Genomic DNA, 13,808 nt, shown 5'->3' on the forward strand with positions numbered 1-13,808 from the left:
AGCTCCTAGCAACACTGATGTGCTGTGTAAAASCAAGCATTTGCCATAAAGCTTTAAACATTGTTTGAAACCAGCATGATAAATGTAACCTGAGTAATTTTTAAGTACAGTTCCCAATATATTAATGCAGACATGGATATGAAAACGCAGGATAGGAAGCTGTGAAATGCTGGCATGCCTTCACTGAGATAGGCTGCTCTGCTGCATTTTTCCCAAGGTGATATATAGAAGTAATTGATGCCTCTCATATAGCAATTAAAATGAAAAGGCAAATTTGCTCATCTCTTCRTCTTCTGGAGTGTATTTTAACAAGYAGGAAAAGGACTARCTCCTRTTGTCAGTATCACAAAGATCATAGAAATRTTTGTGAAAAGAGACCTTTGGAGGTCCCTTAGTCCAGCCTCCTACTTYGAGTAAAACTCCWGAAACAAAGAAGGAATAACCATTTCACATCAGCAGGGAATCTGGCCCAAAGTGCCCTTTAGAGAAGAGAAAAATGAATGATGAAGGCAAAGAAAAAAGGAGGGAAAAGGCAGGAGAAGAGAAAGGAAAATAAACCAATGTTTTATTTCAGATGATAATATTAGAAATGCAAAACTTTTTATCAAAAGGTGGGATTCTATATCCTAGAGTGACTAACAGATGTGTTTTTATCTTCTAGGAAAACAATGAACAGGGTGAAACCTGGAAGCTTTTTGCTGCTCTGTTGAATATGGGATTATAAAATATTTTTAAAAATTGCACCCAGAGCATCTCTTTCAAATGGATAACTTCTGAACCTGGAACTCTTCATTACCRACTACTTGCATCCTGGAGGGAAAAATGAATTTCACAAATTGCACCACTGAAGCCAGTGTGGCTTCAAAGCCAAAAACAGTAACTGAAAAAATGCTCGTTACCCTGACCTTGGCCACAATCACAACCTTGACTATGYTGCTGAATTCTGCTGTAATAGCAGCAATCTCCACAACCAAGAAGCTCCACCAGCCAGCAAATTATCTCATATGTTCACTGGCTGTGACAGATCTCCTYGTTGCCGTTCTTGTCATGCCCTTGAGCATCACTTACATAATGATAGATAAATGGACTCTGGGGTATTTCATCTGCGAGATCTGGCTCAGCGTCGACATGACCTGCTGCACGTGCTCCATCCTTCATCTGTGCGTCATTGCGCTGGACAGGTACTGGGCCATCACAGAYGCTATCGAATACGCCAGGAAAAGAACAGCAAAAAGGGCTGGGCTGATGATAGTCACCGTGTGGACCATCTCCATTTTCATATCAATGCCCCCCTTGTTCTGGAGAAACCACCACAGCGTCAATATTCCCAGTGAGTGTCGCATTCAGCATGACCACGTCATCTACACTATTTATTCCACATTCGGGGCGTTTTAYATCCCCTTGACTTTGATCCTGATCCTGTACTACAGAATCTACCACGCTGCAAAGAGCCTTTACCAAAAGCGGGGCTCGAGCCGCCACCTCAGCAACAGGAGCACCGACAGCCAGAACTCTTTTGCCAGCTGCAAGCTCACACAGACATTCTGTGTCTCGGACTTCTCCACATCTGACCCAACCACAGAGTTTGATAAAATCAACGCATCCGTGAGGATCCCTCCTTTCGAGAATGACTTGGACCTGGCTGGCGACCGGCAGCAGATCTCCACGACGCGAGAACGAAAGGCTGCTCGCATTTTGGGGCTGATTTTAGGTGCTTTCATTTTGTCCTGGTTGCCCTTTTTCATCAAGGAACTGCTTGTGGGCCTCCACATTTGCACTGTCTCTCCAGAAGTAGCAGACTTCTTGACCTGGCTCGGGTATGTCAACTCTCTCATCAACCCTTTGCTGTACACGAGCTTTAACGAGGATTTCAAGCTGGCCTTTAGAAAGCTCATCAGGTGTCGAGAACATACTTAAAAGTACTGAGAGGTGACGATGCTGACATGAATCCTGGCCTTAAAAATGATGAAAATTATTTGACTGCCACCATTTCCCTTGATAAAGGGGATTTTTGTGTTTGCCTATTTGCTTGACTGTTCTTCAGCCTGTAATTCATTATGCCGKTTTTTTAATCTCTGGTGTTGTTCATGGTAAAGGGTTTGAAATAAATTTGTTCTACAAAGGAAAAATTTTTTTAGAAATGAAACAACAACAAAAAGTATTAGTATTAGGTACTCATGTCAAAGACATTTTGTGTAATCAATGATTCAAGAAACAAATACTGATACTCACTTCTATACTTTATCCATTTAAGAATCAAACATCTAAATGATCATGCACTGGATAAACTGAACCCACACTTAATGATCATGACAGCTAAGTGGCACATCCTTACTTTGGCATTCTGAGAAAGCTGAAACAGCCATTTAGGAGGCAAATTATCACCATTTTCACCTTGGGCTGAAGCAGAATAAAATATTCTTTCCTTCAGGAATACACTCCCAAAAGAGAAAGCAAAGTTTAGCTCATTGAGTCTAGAAATGATCCCATTGCATTCCCCAAAGGAATTATTTAACTGGCTCTTTTTGTGTAATACTCCATATTTAGATTCAAGACGTTGGGCAGACACCGTGCCGTTCGTGTGGCAGTTGAGAGGATGCAGCTAGCAGGTGTCACACTTGTGAAATCAGCTGCACATCTGGGTGGGAACCCTTTCAAAACCACTAAACTCTATTTCTTCAGGCCTTGTGCCTTAGCCAGTTCCAGGGTGGCATTATTCAGTTGGGCTATGCTTCGCCTGGACTTTGTGGTGCACAACCCCAAGGATCCATGGATCTTACCCCCACTAACTTAGACAGCTGGTTACCTTCTCAGCAGACCAGCAATGTATAAAGAAATTCAAAAATATCAGCTAAAACCAAGTTATTTCTGAACATCAGGAAAATAATTTCTTTTAAATAGAAGTCTGCACTATGCCTTGTTGTCATMATTCAATTTGCAATGGCAATCTTGCCCACTTTACCTATGATCAGCTGCTCTAGTAACATTTCTTGCCCTGGGATTCCTTCACTGACTTACTTCCCCTGTCTTGGGAAACAAAGAGTCCTTTGTATCCTGTCCTTTGTGCTTCTATAAGCTAAAATATCCTCAGTCCAATATTGTGTAAATCAGTCTGGGAAGGACAAAATCAAAGCTGAGAATTCGGTATTGTCCATTAGCAACTCCTAAGCACCATTTAAATATTTATTACTCGCTTTGCACCCTGATTTTCTTCCCTGTCCATTTTTCTGGACAAATTCTTTTTGAATTACACCAATACACAGTAGAGAAAATATCACATGTGTCAACCTGACATGCAATAACAGTGAAAACTACAGTATGGTGACTCCAAATCCATCAAAACAAATATTAGAGGTAGCAAAAGTGTTGAAACAGCACTGGAAGCCATCTCTTAAAAAATTGTTTTTAAAATTTACAAGATGACAATCATTTTTCTTATCAAGAGTCAAGGAAGTATAAGTAATATGTGAGTAATAAACTGCAGAWGGAACTGAGAAATGACATCCTTATTGGTGAGAGGAAGCATTTGGTTGGAAAGATGCAGTGCCACAAGCTGAGTGCAAACCAAGCCTGAAGGTGACAAAAGTGTGACCTGCTGCTCACCCACTTGCAGTGGGATTCTTCTTTCAGGACTCCATGCCTGAGTTTGGGAGATTTATCTCCAGCTGTCCCAAAGCTGCTATCACAGCTGCCTGCTCCAGATGCCTTTGGCTTCCCTACTTTAATACCTAAAAAGAGTGGGAAATTAATCTCAGCCACTGAAAATTTCTTTTAGTGAGGAAGTGCCGACATTCATTATGGTTTTTTCTCTTTGCAACTCTTGTTGGAGGTGGAAACTATTGATTGAAACCAGGGAAGTGTGTCCTGACCCTGCCTATCTATAAAGGTCCCAAAGGAGCTCCCCAGGGTACATATTCTATTAAGGGGAAAGAAAAAGGAAATTAAAATAAAAATGCGGTATTTACAAAAAGTGCTGCAGAATAATTTTCTTTTTCTTTCAGCAAGATCAATAGAAATTATTATTAAAGAACAAGGATTGGGCATAATTTCCTGAAACAAGTTGGCTGTGGCAGATAAGACAGGACACATGAGCAGTTATGGCTCGAAGAGAGTAGATTTTGGTGTCCCTTGGGTACACAAGAGTGCCCAGAAAGCAAAGAGTAATTGCACCAGACTGCCSCAGCAGACAGTCTGAGCCAGCCCAAGGAACTCAGCTGAGGCAGAARCTGCATCCCAGGCTGGTTTTTGGGGCTGTCTCTGGGGCTCTGGTTCAGCCATGGGATGGGGTCCTTGCTGGAAGACGGGAAGGGGGTGGGAGTGACAGCGCTGGCGAAAAGTGTTTCAGAGGGGAAAACCAACAAAATGAGATAGGCTTCCAGCTCTGATTGCTGCTCCTAAGGACACATGGCACAGAGTAAWTCAGGTCAGAAGGGATCTCTGGAGGCCAGCTGGTCCAAGCCCCCCCAAAAACAAACCTCAGCATGGGACCAGGCTCACAGCTCGACACTGTTCTGATGTGCCATGTGCAGTCRTGTTTCTCCTGGAAAAGCAACAGCTCAGTTAAATCTGTTGCCAAGACTGATGCTCCTTTAAGGCCACAAGTGTGGCTGAAGGGCCGGAAATGCTGAGCAGGACCTCCACAGCAGCTGTCACAGGCAGGTAGCAGTGCTTCAGAAGAATGTACAAAAGCTGTAAAACACAGGAGCTGCATCATCTTTATTCCTACTAATGGCTTCCTTTTAGTATGGGAGCTCTGCTATTACCACTCAAACTACCAATCAGGTTGAAGGCTGTATTCAATTTTAATATTTAGAGGTAATTAACAGGAAAAAAACAGATGGATGGCTAATTTCCGTGCCTCCCTGTTAAATAAAGACTCACCATTCACTGCCAGCTGACTACTGATTTTCTAATTAAGTCATTAGCTAAACACAGAGCTATGTTTTCCAACAAATGCCGCTAGACTGATGAAGATGTATGTTTTTCCCATGCTCAGAATCAAAGTCGGGAACAAYATAAAGGGTTGGCTACTTAAAACAATTCAACTTGATCAGAAATTACCTATCTTCTCATGAAAATAAAAACTTTTGCTAGTCTGACACTGCTGTTTGACAACTTTTTTTTTTGTTTGTTTGTTTTTTTCTGTGGTAAGGCTTTGCTAACAATGGGTTTGGAGACATTTCTTGACCCATCCATGGCAACTCCCCATTTACACCTATCCTGGATCAGGCCCAGCCTTACCCTGCTCTGCCATGCAAGGTATTCCCAGCAAGCTTTTAGTGATGCATTCAAGCCTTACAGACTATACCCATCTTCCTTAACCTCTCTAAACCATTCTGCATCCTCAAARCCTTATTTTCTCTTATGGTGCACTTGCAAATTTGTCTTGCTCTACAAYCCCAACTCCCTGTCCTGCCTTTGGGTTTCTGACTCTCCAAATCCTTCATCTATTGTGGTCCTACTAGAGCAGRCCTCTGTTCTCTTGCCCTCTCTCAGCAGTTATCAGAATTCCCATTATTGTGGCTGTTCAAGAGTGTCAGATTTTACTGTCTCACATGTCCAGGCCATATCCAAAAGGTTTTTGCTCTGTGTAAGCTGGCAGTGCTTTGTAATGAGTTCATACATCCCTGAAGATTGCACCCATCAAAAAGTTGCCCTCCCAAAATACTCTTCAAATGCTATTTTACCTATCTTTATCTTATYGCCTTTCTTCTGTACCCTGTCCTTTCGTTCCCTTTCTTCCACATTAAAACTGACCCTAATATTATTATTTTATGGACCTGTATCTTTACTTTTAGGGATTTGTCCCTGCAAGGGTTACTYGGGTTTCACTCAGCTCCTGCTCTTCTCCTTGTGCTGACCACAACTCTCTTCCCTGCAAGCTTTGTCTTCACCATCTCCATGACCTTTCCACATCTGTCCTGATCCTTGCAGCTGATGTTCTTTCTCCTATAAACCACTTCTGATATGGCAAAACTCCGGAAGGAAAAACAGTCAACATAGGCAATGGAGGAATTATTCTGGGTATTCTGTCWATTTTTTTCCACCTTTCCCATACACATCACATCATCTTCTGAGGTGAGCTATCTAGGGCACAGCAAAAACACATTAAGGGTTGCATGTGTCCTGAGCCACTTGGATTTTGCTAGTGCACAGACCTTTAAGGTTATGGGTTCCTCTCCACGATGATGTACCAAACTGTTCACAGTGCGAGATTAATTTTGTTGATCTTCCTGAATAGAGATAGATGATGATATTAAACTTTCCAAAAAGTTTAAAACAAAGCCCCTGCCTCACCAGCTTTATGTAAAAGTCTGTCACTATTCAGACTTCACTGCCAATACCTGAGCTGTCCAGTTTTCCACAGTTATCACTTCTTACTTCTCTGTCCTTTGCATGTGCTAGGAGGAAACAAAAAAAAACCACCCACAAAACAAACAAACAAACAAAAAGGCTCACAAACAGACAGACAAAAGAAACCCTTAAAAACTGGTTTTATTCAATACAAGATATTTAAGGAATAAATGAATCTTTTCTAAGGACTCTATTTCCAGTCCTCTGTTTTGAATCCCAGTTATCAAAAARTAAAGAGCATTACAGTGTTGAGGGGAAATACAATCTTCCAGCTTAAGTGCAGAGATGGTGCTTCTGGCTGGGTATTGTTTAACCTTTGCAAATATCAATAAGAGACAAGCTGGTTTATGTTCATCCTTTACACACCCAAATGATTTCTGTGAAGAATTATCTTAAATTACTTTATTGCTTAGGAAGACACAGTAAATATAGTGATATCCTTTATTGGTCAAGTAGTATTTCATAAGAATCCCATGCAATACACAGTCACCCTTCCTAATTGCTATCTTCACTTGGCACCAAAAATAATGAWTTTTTTTTTTAATTATCTGACTTGGAATAAATTCCAGATTCATCAGCTGTAAAATTATTGTTTAACATTCTCTATTTTAGTCTCTGTATATAATATTGCAAACATTGCTCCCTTCCTCTCTTAYACTGCCAGGGGATCTTTACTTCTTTATTAATCCCATGCAGGTGATCATCCGTAGATGATGTTATATGATTAAATTACTCCTTCCTACTCASCTCATCTCTATGCTTCTATGAATCAGCCCTTAAAGATAAACTTTAGATATTGCTGCTGTAAGTAGAAGATGTAACCATGAATGAGCTGTGGTAAAAAAAAAAAGCATTAGAAAATTAGTAAAAAATTATATTAGAAAATTGTATTAACCTCAAAGACCTAAGGGAGAAAGATTAATTTCAAATTTTTGCCTTCTTAATCACTTCTCTTTCCTCCTCATCTTGCTATTTCCTGGTCTGTGAATCCTGTTCATYAATTTTTTTCCCCTGTTTCTTATCTTTCTCTCCCTCCTTTCCTTGGCAGCCTTCCTCAGCACCACAGCTGWATCCAGTAGCCTGTAGCAAGGAGCAAAGCCACGTTGTGCTGCGTTGACACACATCACCTAAACATCTGCTCTTGGTTTTAGGAAATCAGCAAGCTCTGTTCCATGGCAGTGTTCTGCACAGCCTCTGCTTCAGTTTTGTTACAATTTTACTACAAAACATATTTCTAATGTGCATCAAGATTCTTCCAAGTGAAAGATGCTGTGCATTAAACCATGGTTTCTTCACATGGCTTCACAATTTTTGAGGATAATCTCTTTAATAATTCCCTCTCTGTTTCTCGGCCATGGGGCTTCTATCAATAGAAACTAAAGCCGTGGCTAGTGTGGTTTTCAGATGCAGTAAGTGCTGCTGGAAATGCCCACTCCACTCCTCCCACTGCCCCTCAGATTTCACACTCTTCCAGGTGCTTCCACTGCATTCTTCAAACACACTAGCATATAGAGAAGCTTTTTGCAGTTTTTGTGGGTTAATTTCCTGCATGACAAGTTCTGAGCTTCATTTCTATCTGGTGCAAGATCCYTTGTCATTGGGGTACTCAAATCTGTTAATGCTACATCTCCCATATTTATTGTGGACACCACATGACTGCAAACTGCACAGATTTCTGTGAGGTGAGGCATAAAGCACTGTCTCCTCACAACTACTCTTTATAAAAGATGCATGWTTTGTTAATTAAGAAATGAAACATAACTTTGGGAAGAGGGGGGACAGAGGTCTTATCCCTTTGTAAATCTTTTTGTGCATAATTTGCAATTACTCGACTTCTGAATATTAATTTTAAAAGAGCACTAAGAAACAAAATTTGAAATCTCATGTGCATGCTTGAACAACTTGCAACAAGCAGAGTGAGCCTCCAGTGGATTTTACAGTAAAAAATTGTTTCTCTCCAAAGCTTTCTACAACGACCTTTTCAAGGGAATAAAGTTCCACACAAATGACTTTTACCTTTGTAATGCCACTAGAAATAATATCTCAGTTCTTTATAGGAGGAACTGCCTGCCAAGCTGCTAGACTGCTGGGATAAGCCTCAGCAAGCTTATTTCTTCAATAAATAAAAAGTGAGGCTAACACCTCCAGCTTGAGGGTTTTAAATTGAACTGACCACTAAAATAAAATCTATCAGCTAGAATTTTACTTTTATTCATATATATTTCAGTGCAATTCCTCATTTGTTTWTTGCTATGTCTGCATATGAGAAATTAAAATAATCACTTTTAACGTTCAGAATAACAAGAAAATACTCTCTCTCTTATTTTTCCAACCTCAGAACATTTCTGTATTATGACCAGACAGTCATTTTGAAGTGGGCAGAAAGAAAAAAATAATCCAATTAGGTTCACAGAAATTAATCCCCGATTGCAAAATTAAGCATGGTGGTCTTGCTCTGCTGCCTGCAAATACACGCAAGTCACAGATCAAAATCCTTYAATTTTTCACTACAGCAGTTTTGCTGCTTGCTGAAGAGCAGGTTATCTGTGRTTTTAATTAGGATCASTAGGAGGCTGTACCCTTTCCYRCCATGCATGCAGAGCCTGTAGGCARGAAGGGGAWTGAGACCCGGGGCTTTATGTCTGRCAGAGACTGTGCCTTGTCTTCCCCGTGCACTGGGGACATGGTGYCACTGCTGTTCCCTGCCTTCCTCAGAGCCCAGGGACTGCTCTGGCTGATGGGTGACAGCAGTGGATACATGTCACTGTGACCAAACCCAGCTCCCACACAAAGACAGCCAAGGCACACAGAGACAGTCACATGTCACCGAGACGACTGAAAGGTTGTGTGGGCAAAAACAAAGGAAGGGCTGATGAAACCCACCCAGTGACACCATTAACCCCCAAGCTCTACAGCTACAATTCCTGACACCTCACACAGCAGCCACCAATGTTCCCAAAAGCAACCACTGYCAAGGTCTTACCAGTCTTTGAGAGCCTGTTGAGGTGACAGCAGCTTCTCAGCTCAATGCTCAACTTGAAGAGTTGAGGAATTGCAACGGAAGGCCCCAAATGCCCTTGTTTTGCTCCAGGCTGAGGAGCAAGCAGCTGGTGCCACTGCAGCCCCAGAGCAACCACAAACTGGTGGCTTTGCTGCTCTCTACCCTCAGGATGRGCACAAGTAAGGAATAAGGGAGTTTTGGTCAAAGATTATAGCTTCTTTCACCCTTAAGTGTACTATGTGGCAACCACCAAGAGCAGCCTTGGCACTCAGCAGCAATCAGGCATGCAAAAACACGAGAGCTCATGGGGCACAGAGAGCACTAAACAGCTCCCACTGACCCTCCCAGCTAATTGACATCCTCTCTCCTCCTTCCACATCTGTGTTTRCTCCTTTTCCTCTCCCTGTTTTAAAAATCAGTCATTATTGATGGATCCTGATAGAGTSAGCACAGTCTGGCATTGACACATTAAGTCCAACAGTCTCAATATCAAACCCATCAAGATTTGAATCAAACTTTGCAATTTTTTTTAAGCAGCTATGGTTGGACAGTTGTGATTAAGCAACTGCACTGCGAACATTGTCTGCTAGGCTAGACTTTTGTTTTAAGGAAGAGGGAAGACAATCCCAAGATGAATGGGCTGTCTGTCTGGAGACACCAGGAGTGAAGTCAGCAGAACTGAGCATTAACTGGGAGAAAGGTAATTCTGGCAGTTGGAAATCACAACCACTGGCTCATTGACCACCGACTCAAAATGGACCCCAGACTCAAACCGAGGGGAAAACTGCACATGCAGCTGATTAGCATGAGAAACAAGATATATAACTAGCAAATAGGGATTTGAGGGCTATTTTCCGACACCATTTTGTAATCTGTAGCCAATGAATGCTGATGCCTTTGTTTAATAAAATGCATAAATGGTGTAAAGTTTTGATGCCTCGCAGGCCAACCTATTGTGAGTTACCATGCTTTGCACAAATTAGAACGAAAGTTCTGAGAAGTTCTGGGCTGTAATGATCTGTTCATCAGGTTTATGTTTTATATGTTGCACACCCATCACATTTTGGAAACTGGATCCAAAGTCAAAAAAGTAAGTGTTAGACTCAGTACTGGTCTCAACTACCTTTGAACCAGTCTCTTGGCGTGCAAAATTTGGAGCTATTTTTGAAGGCTGTTTGAAAACTTGCCTTATTATCTGTGTTTTGAAGTTATTATAACCAATAATRCCTGAATGCTGATTGCCTTAGATGAGTGACCTTTTCTAGATCTTCTGTATTTTCTCCCTCTTTCACACATTCCCCTATTAATCTGTTGGATTAATACTCTACTGTGAGCCATTATCTTTGATCCAGTGGGTCAATTTGACTTTTCTAACAACACAAAGATTAGAATGTGCTAACTTGAACCAAACTTTAACCAAAAGCCACAACAAACATGAAAAGCATGGTTATTAAACAGCAGCAGAGGTAGAGCACACCCAGGATGAGGGCTGATGTGCCCTCTAATTTGCTCCTTACATGTCCTCACTGTATTTCTCAACAATTTTGTATCTCTGCAAGACACTCTGCGCTTGGTGGCACTCTGAGATCAACCCTTCTGTCATCCTAATGACAGGGGAAAATGCCAAGCAAGCTGAAGTGACAAGTGAAATGCATTTTGCTTTCACATATATGTGTGCACCATGAGGGACAGAACTGCCATCAGCAGCATGAAAMCCACAGGCTGCTGTCACCCAAGCTCAAAGTGCTTTCCTAATAAAAAGTCTTGCTTTCTTGGCAGGTCAGCAGCTGGAGGGAGAGGGAATGTCACACCCCCCACAGTGACCCTTAGTGCAGGGGGCAGGGGAGGGCTGAAATTAGGCTGTCAAGGAGCAGATGTGCACTGCATTGCCACCCCCACAGCACTGCTCCACTGGAGCACTGACACAGCTCGAGTCTGGATTGAATTCACAGCTGCTGAGTATCATCTTCCTCTGCACAGGGGTGTGGTTGCAGGGAAAACAAAGGTATGGAAKGAACCTCCTGCCCAAGACTGTTGCACATTGATACAGCTCAATGGACTTTGCCGTGAGGCTGGGGATCCCAAGGAAGATGGATACAGGTCTATGCATCCTGGTGTCTCACGTGCTATCAGCTAGACAAGCAGCATTTTTACTTATACCGAGTTTGACTTTATTTTCCCCATAGCAAAGGACATGATGTATTTTGAACAGCATCACAGAAGAGTTTGATTTGAGGAGGCAGCCAGCAACCAGCCCCACCAGGCACAACCCCTTGGTTCCAAAGCACAGCAGTGCCATGGATGTCACCACTCTGAGCTGGAGCAGGCAGTGCAAAGGCAGCAGCTTCATGCCCAGTGCCCACACCTGAAATTCCATTCCTCAGGATGRTCACAAGAAATTCAATTTCTCAGGATGGCCATGAGACAGTGACCTTCAGAAGCACTCCTAAACACCCAACTTGCTTTTTAGTGCAGACAGGTGTCTGCATCAGAGCTACAATACCCCGAGGGGAGTTCTGTCTGAAAAAGGAAAGCTACTGTTCATTAAGTTAACTAGTAGKTTCTGTTTATTAGGAGGGTGTATTTCACAAAGAGGCTTCAAACATCATTTGTTAGATATGTACCTTGCCAAAAAGTTACCAAAAATGAACATGCACAAGCCTAAAAATCAATCAGATCCTGTTTAAAATGTTCATTGAAAGCAGCAGAAAATCATTATTTTTTAAAGGGAACTTTGAGCTAAGTAGAAGGAAACAGCCCAGAGTGCTCTGGAGATGAATCTGTAGGCTTTCAGTGAGGTTGATGAACTGCCTCCATGCTCTAATTTTCTCTGTTACTTTACACTGAGTACACATTGTTTCCTCAGCTCATCAGGTCTACTAAAAAACACAGTTCTTCACATAAGTCTTTCCATTTTTCCTGGTAACCCACAATTTCCTGATCTTTTTAACCTGTCTACCATTCTATGTAAGATGATTGACAAGTGAGCATCTTGAGAAGCCACGTTAATTAAAAGCAAAAATCCAATAGTTCCATAGATGTAAGACCTTTCACTGGTTTTTAAAGTAGCTTTGCCACTATCTTTCAAATTCCTGCCAATGTAATTGCTACGTTTTGCCTTACAAGAAGCTCATTTTCTTGCTGGCACAGGAAATGTAGTACTTGGCTTTCTCGGGATTCAAAGCTTTTTGGTGTTCAGTTCACTAATGCTTTGTTTTCTAAAGGCAAAAAACGATGTTATGATTATTTCTCTCTGAAATAGGGGGCACTGCCTAGAAAGAAGAGAGTGTAGAGCTCAGTTGCTCCTTCCCAGCAGATACAAAATATATCAAAATACAAAATGGTCAAGGCTGCATCATATCCCCAGTCTAATGAAGCTGAGATTGGGAGCACAAGAGGGATATCAGAGATTGTCTGGAATAGAGACAGATGGGACAGGATGTGGCTGCTTATRAAGACATAAAATTTAGATGTGTAAAGCACCTATGTGTGTGCTGGGTTTGTCTGCTCCCTTTACATCCAAGAGGGATTTGTCCAACACAGCCTTTGGAGTCAGGGGCTGTGATTCACTTCACCCTGGAAGAGGCACCAGCACCCAGGCATGAYACAGACCCCAAAGCAACAGCAGGGTACTTTAGGGCAACTCAGGGGTCAGTAGATGCCYACGTGTGGGCAGTGGAGTTGGGCCCCTGATTTTCAAAATCTCCAAAGGGAGTTGGACTCCTGCAGGCACCTTGCACATACACGCCTGAACACTGAAACACGGTCATGCAAGAATAAGTTTTCTACTTTGACCTTTTAAAAATAAAGTCTTTAAAAAATACCCTCCACACTCTGTGAAAAGCCCTTTTCCTAGGGAAAAGATGATTTTCTTCTTTTTCCCACTAAGCACTTGCTTTCATCTGTCTTTGAATCACATAAAAGTATTTTYTACTGTACATTTTCAAGGCTGCCATGTGTCAATCAACAGGGTGCTAGAAACAGCAAGGCTATCGAAGGAAATAAAGTTGAAAAAACATGTTCAGATGAAGGAAGTAGCCATCTTTTTTGTRATGAATACATGAGCGTGCTGGAGAAAGGGAATGCAAACAAAGCCAGTCTTTTGGGTCACCTAATTCCAAAACTTGGAGATGAGAACAAGTTCCTGCACACACACACGCACAAAAGAGAGGCTTAAAAATAATTGTTGAAAGGTAAGACAATACAGCTTCTCTCCTCACAAGTTCATCATACMTGTGGGGCTGTGTTAACACAGTTTTTATTGAAGGTATTTTTTGATCTGACAGTGTATCTGTGCTGTTGAAATATTTGTTAATGAGCTGTATAAGAACATATTTTGATCTATAGGCAGAGATAGGAAATGCAAACATGGTGGAAGCTCTTTGTCATGACACCAGCCATGGTCTATGTGTGAACTGCAGCCTGCTGCTCTCCAGGGCAGCCCAGCTTCCTC

At 41.8% G+C, this 13,808-nt stretch overlaps 1 protein-coding gene across 1 annotated transcript in view; it reads left to right on the plus strand.

The window, feature by feature from the left end:
• Positions 1-2,290, plus strand: part of HTR1E (5-hydroxytryptamine receptor 1E) — a 31,204-nt gene extending 28,914 nt beyond the window's left edge. Inside the window, exon 2 of the mRNA XM_057380711.1 lies at positions 662-2,290. Within this exon, the coding sequence (XP_057236694.1) occupies positions 823-1,917 (1,095 nt within the window). The 5' untranslated portion in view covers positions 662-822 and the 3' untranslated portion in view covers positions 1,918-2,290. The remainder of the gene's footprint in view (positions 1-661) is intronic.
• Positions 2,291-13,808: the final 11,518 nt, after the last annotated feature.

This window comes from Malurus melanocephalus, unplaced genomic scaffold (genome assembly GCF_030028575.1).
Source record: "Malurus melanocephalus ecotype Western Australia unplaced genomic scaffold, MMel_1.1 scaffold_467, whole genome shotgun sequence".
Classification (NCBI taxonomy): domain Eukaryota; kingdom Metazoa; phylum Chordata; class Aves; order Passeriformes; family Maluridae; genus Malurus; species Malurus melanocephalus.